This window comes from Barbus barbus, assembly GCF_936440315.1.
Source record: "Barbus barbus genome assembly, chromosome: 2".
In the NCBI taxonomy this organism is placed as follows: domain Eukaryota; kingdom Metazoa; phylum Chordata; class Actinopteri; order Cypriniformes; family Cyprinidae; genus Barbus; species Barbus barbus.
Window position 1 is genome coordinate 34,925,833 of NC_136730.1, and position 15,155 is coordinate 34,940,987.

Below are 15,155 nucleotides of genomic sequence, written 5' to 3' on the forward strand. Positions count from 1 at the left end.
TATAAGTATTTTCCACAAGATTTTTTGATCCCACATCGAAATCTAGTTTGTGAATTTCTTTGTTTCAGTATCGAGTTACTGTTAGTTTATTGGGTTTGGTCCTAATTAGGTGCATTTTTTACCCATCCATACCAAACCCGAAGATCTGTAATAACACCATCAGTGTTTTGACAATGGTTGGATAACAGATATTTTGGATGCGAAAAAGTTTTGAAAAATGCTTTAAGTGACGATCCGTGGTCTGTTTCTGGTTCAGAGAGGCATTTTCCGGTAGAGACGTGTAAATGTCACAGTTTCATAGTCCAATGTATTATTAACAATATTTTATGCACACTGGTTTTTTTTTGTGATTTATCGAATATTTTGTTTCTTTTGTCCCAGTCTCTTGCTCTTTTCTATTTCTACCGTCTCTAGTGCCCTCTATTGACCCGTGAATCAGGCTGCAGGTAGCAGTGCCATGAGTGATAAGGAACTGCTAGAGCTGCCCATGAGCCAGGGCAAATTTGAGCAGATTTGGGGGGACCTGTAAGTTCAGACACAGTTGCGTTATAGGAATAGATCACCACGCTAATTAAACTATTTTTTATTTTTTATTTATTTTATTTTTTTTGTGAGGTCTGGCAATATAATGAAATGTACAGCAGCAGCACATACACTACACCAGATTGCATTAGTCACAAACACAGATCATGCTCGTACATTCAGTTGTTAATGTTAATTTTTACTTTTTCAAATCTATGTCTTTTAACAAAAAGTAATTAGTTTCAGACTAGTTCTCAGAAATTGATCTCCATCCGTTAAAGAAGTGTTTTGATCTCTTTTTTTATACTTCCATAGAGGATTTGGTGAGCTGATCAAGGAGCTGCCTCGTACAAACAGTGATGCTTGGCTTACTGCTGTAAGCTGGTGCTTTATCTTTCTTGATGCATTTTAAACTGGATGTTTATTTTTAAACATGACTGAATTGACTTAGGATTTTTGCTACCAGACAACAGCTGTTTTGACTTACCTGCTGCATGGATTTTATTGCTTCTAATTTAAAACTAAAGAACAGAATAAAGCATCAAACAGGCGTCCATACCTAAATTTAAACCCTTGCTGCCACAGGCATTGCCTGATGGCCATTTTACAGATGGCTTTAACCTGGATCTGCCGGAGAACACTGATGCTGCTTTTCCTGCACATGATGTAGCCCCAGTTTTGGACAGCCTGCCCCCTCCTGCCACTGTAGTGCCCTCAACCACAGACTATCCTGGAGAATACGACTTCCAGTTACACTTTAATCAGTCCAGCACTACGAAGTCGGCCACATCAACAGTGAGTGATAAAAATATTTTAAATATACACAGTTTTAAATATTTCTGCTTTTCCCCAGATCTGCATATGTTTACAAACATATCTAGTATTGTTAACAAAATTTATATGGTGTGTGTGAAGTGTTATTGAAAATATAATGTCAATTTATTTTCTTTAAAGGGGTGGTTGATTGTGATTTCACTTTTTCATCTTTAGTTAGTGTTTAATGTTGCTGTTTGAGCATAAACAATATCTGCAAAGTTACGACTCTGAAATTTCAATGCAAACAGAGTAGACATGCGCAGGTATTCAGTAATGCGATATATCACGGTAATGAATATGCACAATATTGTTATCGTGGGCACAGAAATTGTAATGTCTTTTAAAAATACTTTTCCCATCAACTGGTCACAATGAACAACACAGTTGTATGCTGCGTCAAAGACGCTTGTGCACTCGGATGTAATCAAGCACGGATGAGAAGCGCATGCAGCCATTACCCTGGAAACCCAGTAAACAAAGCAGCTGTGCAACTTTCTGGATCTGAAACGTATTTAAATTATTTAAACAGCCATTCAGATTTTTGTATTCGCTATGGTGTTCATCACAGCGCCAAATACTTAAATATTTAGACTGAATAGGCTGTATAGGCCAAACGTTTTTACATTTTAATCTGGACTACAACATACCCTAGATATTAGCTGTGTCCGAAACCTCTCTCTCTAGTGCACTGTATCGGGTGTCAGCAACAGCTCCAGCTCCAGCTCTTTGACTCGCAGCATATACATCACCGTCCGAATCCGTGCACTCCTTTCTAATATAGTGTACTTAACTTCCATAAACTATATAGGGATTAGTGAATGAGTGAACAAATGAGCGATTTAGGACACACCTATTGATTTTGATTCTTTATTGTTTGGTCACGTTTTACATTAGGGCTTCATTAGTTAATATTAGTTTAGTTAACATTAGTATTAATATAAACTGCCAATGAAAAATTCTTCTAAACATTCATTAATCTTAGGTAATTCCAATATTTAATAACACGTTAATGAGCTAACATGAACTAAGAGTTGGATTTGTTTTTTTTTTGTTTTTTTTAACAAAGATTACTAATTTCTGTAGCAAATGTATCTATTGCTCATTGTGAATGTTAATGCATTAACTAAGGTTAAGTAAAGATATCTTATTGTAAAGTGATACCTATTGGTATTTATAATTCTTTTGCACTTTAATCTGTAAAATGCAATTATTGTATTTAAATGTTCTTTTTTTATAAAATATATATTAAGTTATTAAACATGTTATACTGTATTATGACAACACTTTAAATTTTAATATTGTGATAATATCGTATACCATGGTAAAAGCATTAGCAAGTAATCACAACATGAAAATTTGATACCGGCATATCCCTAAAACGATATTGTCTTTTTAAAATGATAGCAGTTTAATGCCTAGCGTTATGGGACCACAACGAGCTTCTTACCGGGTTGGTGACATCACAAACCCTGAAATTTACATAAACCCCGCTCCCGGGAACATGCAACAAAGGGGTGAGACCATGTTGTGCTGCTTTAGAGAAGAGGAAGAGTTGTTGCAATGCCGTCAAAACTAGGGGTGCACGAAAAAATCTATTCCTATATGAATCACGATTCTGTCATATAACGATTTTAATAGATTCACAAGTTTCAAAATCATGTTCTAAAGCAGTAGTTTTCAAACCTGTCCTACAAGCACCCCTGCCCTGCACATTTTGTATGTATCCCTTATCAGACACGCCTGATTCAACTCATCAGCTCGTTAGTAGAGACTGCAAGACCTGAATTGGGTGTGTCTGACAAGGGAGACATACAAAATGTGCAGGGCAGGGGTGCTTGCAGGACAGGTTTGAAAACCACTGTTCTAAAGCAGCGGTTCTTAATCCTGTTCCTCGCGTCCCCCTGCTCTGCACACGCTCTGCATCTCAGCTCCTTCAATGAACGGTGTTCCAATAATACACGTTATGAGCATAGACAGACAGATATTTTTCTCATATCTACGAGAAACATGGATGCGCACGCGGTTACCGTGGTAGCAAGCAATACTTGCTGACAGACACTTCTTACTGTTACAAAAATGCTGGATAAAACCTTATATTAGAAGCTAACAGACGCAGTAGCATTTACAAATAACAGCGTATCTAAAAGTATGAGACAACAACAAACAAAGAAACATACCATTCTGAAATGTCCCGTAAGAGCCGTGCTTGCACAGGTTCTGCGCTATCCTCTTCACTAATATTCTCTGGGTCTCAATCGGGCTCAAATTGATGAGCAATATTGATGACCCCATTGTTTACAGTACAACTGGAGCACATTCTAAGGTGAGGGGCGTAACGTTTCTGAACGCGCACTAGGCAGTTTAGCGAATAACAACACACTTGACCACCTAACTAATCTGAGCCCATTGCGTATTTCTGAGGGCTTCATAAAACCAAGAAATCATCAGAGCGTTCATAAGAGAAGGGACAGAGCGGTGTAGAATAAAGGTAAATTATGTTTAAAAAATAATGCGTTTTCTAAAAACGAAGCATTAACACGTTAGACTGTACCCCATAAACACAATCAAGCCTAGAAAAAAGCAGTCAACCACCCCTTTAGCTAGATTATTTCTTGTCTGTAAATGACCGTAATGGAATATATAAGTTCAGTTTTAAAAGCTATTTTATATAATTTTTATTGTTTGTAAAATGTTTGTTAATGTTTTTCCTGGTGTTTTTTTTTTTTAAAGAATTTTTGTAATAGGCAATAAAATAAGTGTGAGAGTTGTAGATATTCCACTGATTTTAAATGATCTGTAGATCATTTATTCTTATTATTAATTATAGGTAAAAAAAATACAACATTTTAAATAGAGATGCACCGATTGCAATTTTCTTGGCCGAATACAGTTTCTTGTCTTTTTTTTTTTTTTTTTTTTGTAAGTGTGACCTGCCATTACCGATTTTTGCCTATTCTGATTTTATTTCTAAAAACTATAGTTGACAGATATTCAAAAAAACTATACTTTTTAAAAAATATTTGTCAAATTTACATAAATTATTAAACATTAAAATTCTCCCAATTTGGACAAAGTTACAGGTGTTCTCTCACTTTAACAACTCTCAAAATAAAGTGCTCTGTATCTATAAAAGAGGTAGACATAACAATTAACTGAAAAGGAGTTGCTGTACTATTTATTAAAGGGGTCATCGGATGCAAAATTCACTTTACAAGTTGTTTGAACACAAATGTGTGTTGGAAGTGTGTGTACACATCCATCCTATAATGATGAAAATCCACCCAAAGGTTTTTTTTTTTTTAAATCCCTATTTTAAAATCCCTTTTCTCAAATCAGGCTGTTCTGAGATTCCTGTCAGAATTACGTAGTTCTGTACAGGCCCCTCCCACGATAGTTGATTGACAGGGCCGTCTTACCTTAGACCCGCCCTGAGTGAGCTGAGAGCTCTCCGCTATTGAGTCGACTCCGGTGCAGGGAAAGACAAGATGTCTCCGATTAAGTGAATGAAGTGTTTAGTTGTTGGATGTAATAATGAATATAGCAGTCGTCATTTACTCCCGATATCTGAATGGCTGAAGACGCAAAGGATTAACGTTACTTTTATTTTGAAGGGAATGCGCCGATCCCCGATCTACATAAAACCCTAACCCTAACCTGAAACCCGGAAGTTAAAAAGTACAAATTATAGCCAAGCTACCACCTGCCTGATGCTCTTATATATTCCAGATTTGTGTTCGCCCGAATCATTCATGATCCAGCTTTATCTACAGAAGTAGGGCTGGGCGATATGGCGATTATCATCACGATAATTTTTTTCATATCAGTCAATATCGATAATTATCACGATAAATGTCAAATCTTTATTTTTTTTTTTAAGTTTAAAGCCAGATTTTTGCTCCAAAGTGAAAGTTGTAGAAACCAGACCAGTAATTTTCCTTAAGAAAATAAATTGAAAAAATGTATTTCTTAACATGTTTTTGCATGTTCTAATTAGTGATATTGCTTCAAATCAAGAAACAGGGTTGGGTTGCCTGATAATGTTAATAATAATAATATCCTTTTTTTGTCTCTTAGAAATACACATTTGATAGTAGCTTGAGTTAGGATGCAGAGGTAAATTTTTGTTCATTATCAAAATCAGTAACATCTGTAAAAAAATGTTAGCATTCCACTGATTTTAAATGATCTGTAGATCATTTATTCTCATTATTAAGGTAAAGTTTTATATGGTTAAATTTATTCTGACCTAGTTTTTTTTTTGTTTTTTTTTTATTAAGCATTGGTCTCCCATAGTAGCATACATTTAAATCATGATAAACACAGTTAAAACCACACATAGCACCTCAATACCATGATAAAAATATAAATATATGATTTTTAAGGTAGCCTATTTGTATGAAACCGTAACGTTAGTCTAAAAACATTCAGTATAAATGCACACATGCTATAGCTTAATCACAAATATAATTATAGACCATTACTCCTGTAATAAAATTCAATGTGAATGTCCCACATTTCTGCCACAATAGCATGGTGCAGTGAGTGTTACTACAGTTAATCTATGGTAAATGATTGCGATGTGTAGATTGAAAAGCCTTCTGACTGTCTCGTTGCACACAGTGTTTCCCCTGTTTGGCTGTAAACTAGTTTAAATCACAGTCATTTGTGTTCATCGCTGAATTTAAGTGTTTCACACTGGATCTCACAGCGCTGTTTAGTGCTCGCATGACCGAATAAACACATCTCCTCTAGTGAGCTTACGCCGTGCGGCAGTTTGAACTTTGATCCAAGCGGATAAACGGTCCGTGTGGCGCGATTCAAATGAGTCCGCGGTTTCGTTCCGCTAATGTTCTGCATAAACATTATATTGAACATTTTTCGAACTCTTCATATCGTTTTGAGGAAAATTGTATCGCGATAATTATCGTTAGCGAATTATCGCCCAGCCCTAAGAATTAATTACCTTCATATTAATGTGCCAGTTTCGCGGCTGAAGTTTAGTATGCTCCATAGAGTGTATACCTAGATGCCTCATTATCGACTGTTTCTATGGGCCGCGATACGCAAGCCATCCGCCATATTTGGAGCGGTCTACGAATCTTTGAGCGCATTGACTGTGTGCGTCTACAACAGCAAGTTATACGCTTGTATATCTTTGAATATTCATTGATTATTATGGTGAATGCGGGATGGCTGACACGTCAACGTATCTGGAGCAGTCGAATAGGGAAACTACACATATCTGTGGTCTGCTCGCCACACCACAGAAGAGAGGGGCATGTGTTGCTCTGTTATTTTTAGTGTTCAGGTATTAAACATTCTTAATTATGAATGTTAAAAGCGTTTTTATTGCTTAATATTTTGTTGATTATTTTAAAATACAAATTTCAGAAAAACTGCATTTATTGGACAGAATCTTATAAATGTTTTTACTGTCACTTGAAAAATACAATACAAATCTTATTTCTATAGCACAAAAAACAACAAAATTAAACATTCAGAATTATCCTGATCGCACTAATCAATACTAAGAGCTGTACTAAAAAGATGTGATTTCAATCTAGACTGAAAAGTATCCACAGATGGGTAAGATTTAATATGCGTTTGAAGAGTGTTCCATAATTGTGGAGCAGCCACTGAAACAGCCCTATCACCTTCACCTATGATTTTAAACTAGTTTTAGGAACATGAAGAATCATCTTGAATAGAAGATCTCAAGTTTCTTGTACTTTGATAAGGAGTTAAAAGGTCAACAATATATTTTGGGGCAATACCATGCAATGCTTTAAAAACCCATCAACAGAACCTTAAACTCAATTCTAAATCTGGCAGGCAACCTTTGTGCGGGCAAAAAGTCGGGTAGCAGCATTTTGTACTAATTGAAGACGAGAGAATTGTCCCTGTGAAATACCTATATAGAATCAGAATGAGCTTTACTGGCCAAGTATGTTTACACATACGAGGAATTTGCTTTATTGACAGAAGCTCCACAGTGCAACAGAGAGACAGCAACAGGACCGGACGCAGTTAATAAAAAATAATACAAATATCCAAATAGGCAATGTACAAAACAGCAAAAACACAATATATAAAATAGACAATTATGTGTGTACAGGTCTGATATGTGCAAATTTTATTAAAACAAATGTTCTATTCGCCGAATATATACAGAATTACAGTATACAGAATATACACACACACATATATATATATATATGTATGTGTATATGTTAGTATACACACGTATACAGAATTGCAGTAATCAATACGTGATGTTTATTTAGTCATTTAGCAGACGCTTTTATCCAAAGGGACTTACAAATGAGGATTACAAAATGCTACAAAAGCATGAATAACAGTTTCCAGGTCCTTAAAATAGAGAATTGATTTCAGCTTCGAAATAATTCTGATTTGATAAAGCGCAGCCTTCAAAATAACCCGTTTATCTAAAACTAAAGCTGAATCCATTATAACACCCAAGTTCTTGACATGATATGAAACACTTATCTTCATAGAAGCCAACCTACTTATAATTTCCTTGGAAGCAGAAGAGGGTCCAAAGACAACACACTCAGTCTTATTAGTATTAAGATTAAGAAAATTGCTTGCCAACCAGGCTCTAATTTCACCTACACGCTTAACAAGTCCATCAAAGAATTGAGTGCCATTTGGATCTGTTGGAATGTATAATTGAGTATCGCCTGTATATAAATGATACATATTATATTTATGAAAAATTGAGCCCAAGGGGCCCATATATAATGAAAATAAAATAGGACCAAGTATAGACCCCTGTTTCACACCACTTTGTAATTTAGCTGATGTAGAACACAAATCTCCAAAGCAAACTGAGAAAGATCCATCTTTTAAATATGATTTAAACCAATGTAGGGCAGTACCCTTCCAACACCAACATCTAAATGCTGCAATAAAATACCATGATCAAAGGCATCAAATGCAGCTGTAAGGTTAAGTATAATAAGGATAACTACCTTTCCAGGATCAACTGCAAATAAAATATCATCAAAAACCTTAAGAAGGGTAGATTCTGTACTATGGAGAGACCTAAAACGTGATTGGAACATGTCTATAACAGCATTTGTATCTAAATATGAAGCAAACTGTGATAATTTTTTTTTTTTCGTTAAGCTGTTATTTTCGATAAGAAAGGTAGTTTTGATGTAATTACTTAAAACAGTACCATCTAAATTTGGTTTCTTAAGAAGTGGCTGCACTATTGCATGTTTAGAAACAAGCAGGATCATTGCCACTGATTAAACTACTATTAAAAAGAGGTTGAATAGTATTACATAAATGATCAAACAAATTTAACAACAACTTACATCCCGCTCCGGTGAAATCGCTCCACGCTCGCTCAAATTTAAAATTCCTCTGCATGCCTAACACCTGCCGTTTTTAACTGAAGCTTAATGCCTGGGACACACTGGCTATGTGGCAGACGTGGAGCGGGTTTGTTGCGTGACTGCTGCGGAAAAAATCCGCTTCTGTCTCGGGGCCGCGGTTGTGGTGTGGTTGGACCACACCTGATAGGCACGTATTCTGCAGGCAGTGTGGCTGCTCTAATCTGTTAACATAGGCGCAGAAAGGAAAATCAACGCGCAGCAAACCCACTCCATGACGCGTCCGCCATGCATCTCTCCTTCACAATGAACGATTTTTGAAGTGTAGGCTGACAGTTTTGTTAATTGTTGAAGGCACAGGTGAATTCTGGGTGGATTTGTGCATGCCCTAGACTCGTGTGAGCGGTATCGGAGCAGAACCGGAGCGAGACAGAGTGATCGCTCCGGCCTTTGGATAATTGAGAGCTATCAATTTTAACATCTATTAGATTAAAAAAAAAAAAAAAACTTCTAATTTAAGTGAACTTAAAACAATCTTCACATAAACCCATTATAATAAATGTCATATTCACCTGTGCCCTTCAGCAAAAATATACAGAAATTGAACTTCTAAATTAAATATAGATGAATGCTTAAAGCTATAAATGTTCTTTTTTTCCCCTCTTTTTTTTTTTCTTTGCCCTTTGATTAATATACATCACAGCAGCTGGTTAAGTTAATTTGGCTGTTATTTCTTTAAGAGATAGCGGCTGAACATGACGCGGATCTGACACGCATCATATTTTCTCTCAACTCTTTTTACCATTTCTGACACACTTCAGGTCTCTATTAATGAGCTGACGAGTTGAATCGATTGTGTTAGATGAGGGAGACGGTGCTGGGATGCTCCAGGACAGTTTTGAAAACCATTTCAGAGCCATGTTTTTAAATGTGACTCATATAAAATATATTACATGCACGCACTGTTTTAAGGCAACTTTAATCGCCTTTTCGACTTCGTGACTAACTGACCACGACATTGCATGCACGTAGATTATTTCGCGTTTTGATGTGAAAATATACAGGCTACAGCGTGCGCCGGCGCCGCATGTGCTGTGAGCGCAGTACAGTTTCCGTGCTCATTTGACTCGCGCCTGCCACTGAAATTAAGCTGGAGCGCGCGTCTGAAACGTTTCCTGTTTGATGTGGTCATTAAGATGTTCTTCGACTGAATAAATGCACTTCTTGTCAAGGGAAAAAGTGACCGAAACAGCAGTTGTGAGAGGGGTGGCAAGCCCTAGCCCCGCCCCTGCGTTAAATATTTTTAACGCGTTAAACTGAAAAAATTAATCGCCTGCGTTAACGCGATAATTTAGAATTTTGACACCACTGTGTGTGTGTGGAGACAATGTGAAAGTCTAACGCAACCTCTATTTCTACCTGAACATTCTCCGCTTGCCGCCTTTAATGACATGCGTTCTGTCATTGATAGCGTGGGACTAGACAGGTGGTGACATGAGCGTAAACAAAAAATGGCTAGCAAACAGTATGTTCTGTCTTGTCATCAGAAAAGCTATAAAAAAAAAAACCTGACAGTGGACACATCTGGATTGCATGAAGAAGACTGCAAAGAGAACTGAGGTAAAATAGTTTGAAACTGACCTTTTTCACTCGGTCATGGTAATCTCAAGAAATCATCATAAATGCCGGAGTATTATTGCTATAGCACCATGAACATTTCCTCCATTGTAAAATTACACCTAGCAGGATCAATTCTGTTGTCTCTTTTGTTTGAGCATGTTTGAAAGCATGTCATAGCCGTGATAGAATTCATCATGGACAATGAAAAAAAAAAAAATTAAACATGCTAGATTTTCTGTTTACACGTCGTGAAGCGTCGCATGGTACATGGTACCAGTTGTTGTGCACTATGACACACTACACAAGATGAAACGATTGAATCTTGCGTCCCGACACTTATTGTAATTTACAAATCCCCATGACCCCCTACGTCAAGCAAATCATGCCAAAATCAGGCTGAAATAGTGTAGTCTGAACTGGGCTTAAGAGAGTTCATTAAAAACATTTAAAAATTGGAATGTTTCTAAACTTTTTATAACTACTGTACATATAAAAATGTCTTCCCTTTTATCAGTTCAGTGAGAGTTGACGTGCTTTCCTTACCTCTCTCTTACCTCGTGCTTTATTCTTGCATCTTTTCTGTAAAGATCAAGTCTGTAAAGATTAGCCAGTCAGGCGCAAAGTTTGGGCACCTTGTGTATATTTGTATAAATCTTTTAGATATTGAGTATGAGGAAAAAGCAAAGAAAAGCGGTATTTTCTCTGCTCTGTGCTTAAATATTCAGAGTTGTTTGAAATTTTTCTTGTTTAAATTTCCAAGTTATTTCATAATTTCTGATCACTAGAATAGGGGTCGACCAATACGTGTTTTTCAGGGCCGATGCAGATACCGATTATTACAGACCAAGTAGACCGATAACCGCTATTTTGAACCGATATATGTCTGGTGTAAAAAAGAAAATTGTCAAAATTTAAGAATAACAAGGGCTCTGACAAAAACTGCCTTCTCTGGTCTTGGTTGCACTTTTTACTCTCGTCTTCCACCGTGCATCCATCTACAATAAGGGTAATATAAAGAGAGAGTTAAAAGTGGGGCCACTGTATGCTTCATGATTAAGCCTATGAATACTGTACTACAGCTAAACAGCATGGGGAAATGTAAGTATTTGGCTTCAATAGTTTACGTTAGAAATGTATGTGTAATAGCATATCCTCTCAATTCTTCATGAATTATTTTCTGATGAATAAAAAATACAAGAGGTGACAAGTCAATTCATCATCTAATGCACATCAGTTGATTAACTTTACCCTCTGGTTGTGTTCGGGTCAAATTGCCCTGAATTGTTTTTTCTTTTTCCTGAAAATACTAGTTAACGTTATCGCATTGGACTCAAACTTACTGACTTTGCGCACATAGGGTACAAGTACTTCTCATAATTTTTTTTAGAATTTTCGTAATTTTTTGTGGGTTTTATTTCACCTAGTCACACTCGTTGTGTTCCCGGTCAAAAATGACCGGACTCCGAACAACTGCTTATAAATCTGTCATTATGCTATATTATCACTAAATATTGGATTCAATCTTTTTGTCAACTTGTTTTCTTTCATTTAGGACTGGTTTTGTGTTTCTATTTGCTTCTGATTAATCGTAAGCCTCATTTATCTGAGAGTAGGTACCTCATTTTTTGAGTGAATTTTTTTTTTTTTATGAATAATTTTCACAATATTAAACAAAAAATAAAAAAAAAATTGCACTGTTTCTCACACTAGTGTACTTTAATGTTTAATCAGGAAGTTTGCTTTTAAATGCTTTTATTTTGTACAAAATTGCAAAAAGTCACACTCGTGGTGTTCCCGGTCAAAAATGACCGGACTCCAAACAACTGCTTATAAATCTGTCATTATGCTATATTATCACCAAATATTGGATTCAATCTTTTTGTCAACTTGTTTTCTTTCATTTAGGACTGGTTTTGTGTTTCTATTTGCTTCGGTTTAATCGTAGGCCTCATTTATCCGAGAGTAGGTACCTAATTTTTTGAGTGAAAAAAGCATTTTTTAGGAATAACAGTGCAAAATTTTATAATTTTTTGTTTAATATTGTGAAAATTATTCCTAAAAAATGTTTTTTTCACTCAAAAAATTAGGTACCTACTCTCGGATAAATGAGGCCTACGATTAAACCGAAGCAAATAGAAACACAAAACCAGTCCTAAATGAAAGAAAACAAGTTGACAAAAAGATTGAATCCAATATTTGGTGATAATATAGCATAATGACAGATTTATAAGCAATTGTTTGGAGTCCGGTCATTTTTGACCGGTAACACAAAAGGCGTGACCGGAGTCCGAACACAACCAGAGGGTTAAATAAGCACAATGTATAATAAGTGTAAATAATTTAATTGTCTTCATAGCTCCATAGAAGTTGTTAAGAAGACCGCAACTATTTTAATGAAACTATAACACTTAAGTCTATTATAGGCACACTTAGTTCAATAGCCTATTGAAATGTCTCAATTTTTGTCATCCTAATCTTGGCCTATGTGAAAGTATTTTAATCTTGGCCTATGTGACAGTAATTTCTATTAGTTTTAATTTACAGTGCCGTGCAAATGAAAGCATAAAACATTAATTTCATTTATCTTTTAATCAAATAAGAGTTAAACCCTATTTTTTGGCAAACAAAGGGGTTTACTATTAAAATTAAAACATGGAAGAAATAGCGTATTGTGTGATTATATACAACAAAAGTTGTAATTGTTGTAGTAGTAGTAACTAAATCAAGCTTTTCTTTTGACTGGTTGCCATGAGGACCTTTTAAGTTTTTGTAGCCTATGTATATATGATATGACCATTGCTTTACTCAAATAAAACGGTCAAATGCTCATGAAGTCACTCTCAGAGCAGTTCTGGGGATGTTGTTCATGTATTTATGTCCTCATTTAGTGAGACGACAGATGCTGAAAACACCGCGAGCGTTGCATACTTCAGCATGTGTGTAGTAAACAAAACCGCGCGTCTGTGCCATTCACATATACAGAGACACGCAGGATTCATATTTAAATAGTCTTTTTGCGGCTTTATATTTACAGATACTAGTCCATATCGTGACTCGATTTAAGTGTACTGACCTACTTTTGATTAATTCAGCCAAACTATGACAAATCCCATGACATTCCGCGTTATTCAGTAAATTTAATTTATGACTGGATTCCGCGATTCCTAACAAATCAGATGGGCGGTGGGCAGAGAATGAGAGTGGTGAGTTCTGACGGGCTGCATCAGAGCCAAATAGTGAATTTCAAAATTAAATTATTTTATCGGCAAATCGGTTTTGAAAATGACCAATACCGATAATCATAAAAATGCTTAATATCGACACCGATAATCGGTTGACCCCTACACTAGAATTCCAAATATATAAAAGGTATATTGGCAGACATGTGCAATTCATACTGCTTTAACCCTCAGTCTGTCTTTCCCACAGTATTCTCAGCTGCTGAATAAGCTGTATTGTCAGCTTGCAAAAACATGTCCTGTGGATGTACTGGTGGGCAGAGAGCCACCTAAGGGTGCCATGCTAAGAGCCACAGCAATTTACAAGAAATCCGAGCATGTTTCTGAGGTGGTAATCCGCTGCCCACATCACCAGAGCGTCGCTGAAAACAACGAAGGTTTGTGTGCATTAAATGCAGCCTAAAACACACACACACACACATACATATATATTGGGGGGGGGGGTCGATATAGCATTTTCCAAGGGTGTAACCAATTGTACACTGCACGGTTTTTCACTCGTGCGCATGACATCCATATCATATGATCGAACTCCTCATTCCAAACAACTTTGTCTCTAGAACCACTGCTGTCAATCAAATCAAATCGTTTTTCAAGTTGGTGTTCCTGGCATGCCGTCACTTTCTGAGACTCTTAAGTTTGCTTGTACTATGCTTGTACTATGGCTTTTTAATAGCTTTTTAAATCATGGCATTTTTAACCCATGTGTTGTTTTAAGTCTAAGCGCGCTACCTGTGTTAGTTTATGACTGGCAAACTCTGCTGAATATTGGACTTCTGGAAGATGGATAGACACACCAGATATTGCCGGGTGCTTGCGGGATCCCGCCTCCACTGTTGGCGGCCCTACCTTCATCAGGTACAATCTTTGCCGCTGGGAAAGAAATGATGGAAGCGCATAGGGAAAAGAGATGGCTTCACGGTTAAGCTCAAATTTGTTCTTGGAAGAAACCAGAGGAGATATGCTCTTCGAGACCTGGTTGTCGACGGAATGGATAGTGTTCCCTGGAACCGCGATTTACCTGGAATTTTCTGATTTTCCCTACTTCTGGATCACGGTAACGGTTTCGTTCTCTGCGTTTTTGACACGCCGGAGTGAGACTGTGTAATATTAAACCACTACATCGGACATTTCAACCTAATTCAGACACAATAAATCTGAGGATCGGTTTGATCGACGCGAGGTCAGTGACTGTAATTTTTATAATACCCCTCGTTCATCAGGCCGACGATGAGGTCTGGTTTCTGTATTCAAAGAAGTTTAACTGTACATTAGTAGCAACTGAAGAATATGGTTCATTTGAACGACAGCTGCTGATAGTGTACACTGGTAGTCCAGTTGCTATTGTTATTTATAGACCTCCAAAAGCACAGAAAGATTTTATCAATTAATTTGGGGACTTTCTAGGTCTGTTTTCAAAATTCAATAGACTGCTTTATTTAGGTGATTTTAATATTTATGTGTGCTGCTGAGAGAATGTGATGACGAAGGACTTTTTAAACTTGATCGATTCTTTTGATCTAACCCAATTAGTTAATGGTCCGACTCATATGTACGGCCATACCTTAGACCTGGTATTAACACACATTCTCCCTAT

The 15,155-nt window shown here is 36.6% G+C and overlaps 1 protein-coding gene across 2 annotated transcripts in view; it reads left to right on the forward strand.

Moving 5' to 3' along the window:
* Window positions 1–15,155, forward strand: part of LOC306885170 (cellular tumor antigen p53-like) — a 41,279-nt gene that overhangs the window by 5,785 nt on the left and 20,339 nt on the right. The window contains exons 2-5 of one of the 2 annotated variants that reach the window (XM_079441529.1): window positions 382–525; window positions 838–898; window positions 1,108–1,317; window positions 13,749–13,935. In XM_079441529.1, coding sequence (XP_079297655.1) covers window positions 458–525; window positions 838–898; window positions 1,108–1,317; window positions 13,749–13,935 — 526 coding nt within the window. In that variant the 5' untranslated portion in view covers window positions 382–457. The remainder of the gene's footprint in view (window positions 1–381; window positions 526–837; window positions 899–1,107; window positions 1,318–13,748; window positions 13,936–15,155) is intronic. The other variant, XM_079441530.1, reaches the window with a different exon arrangement.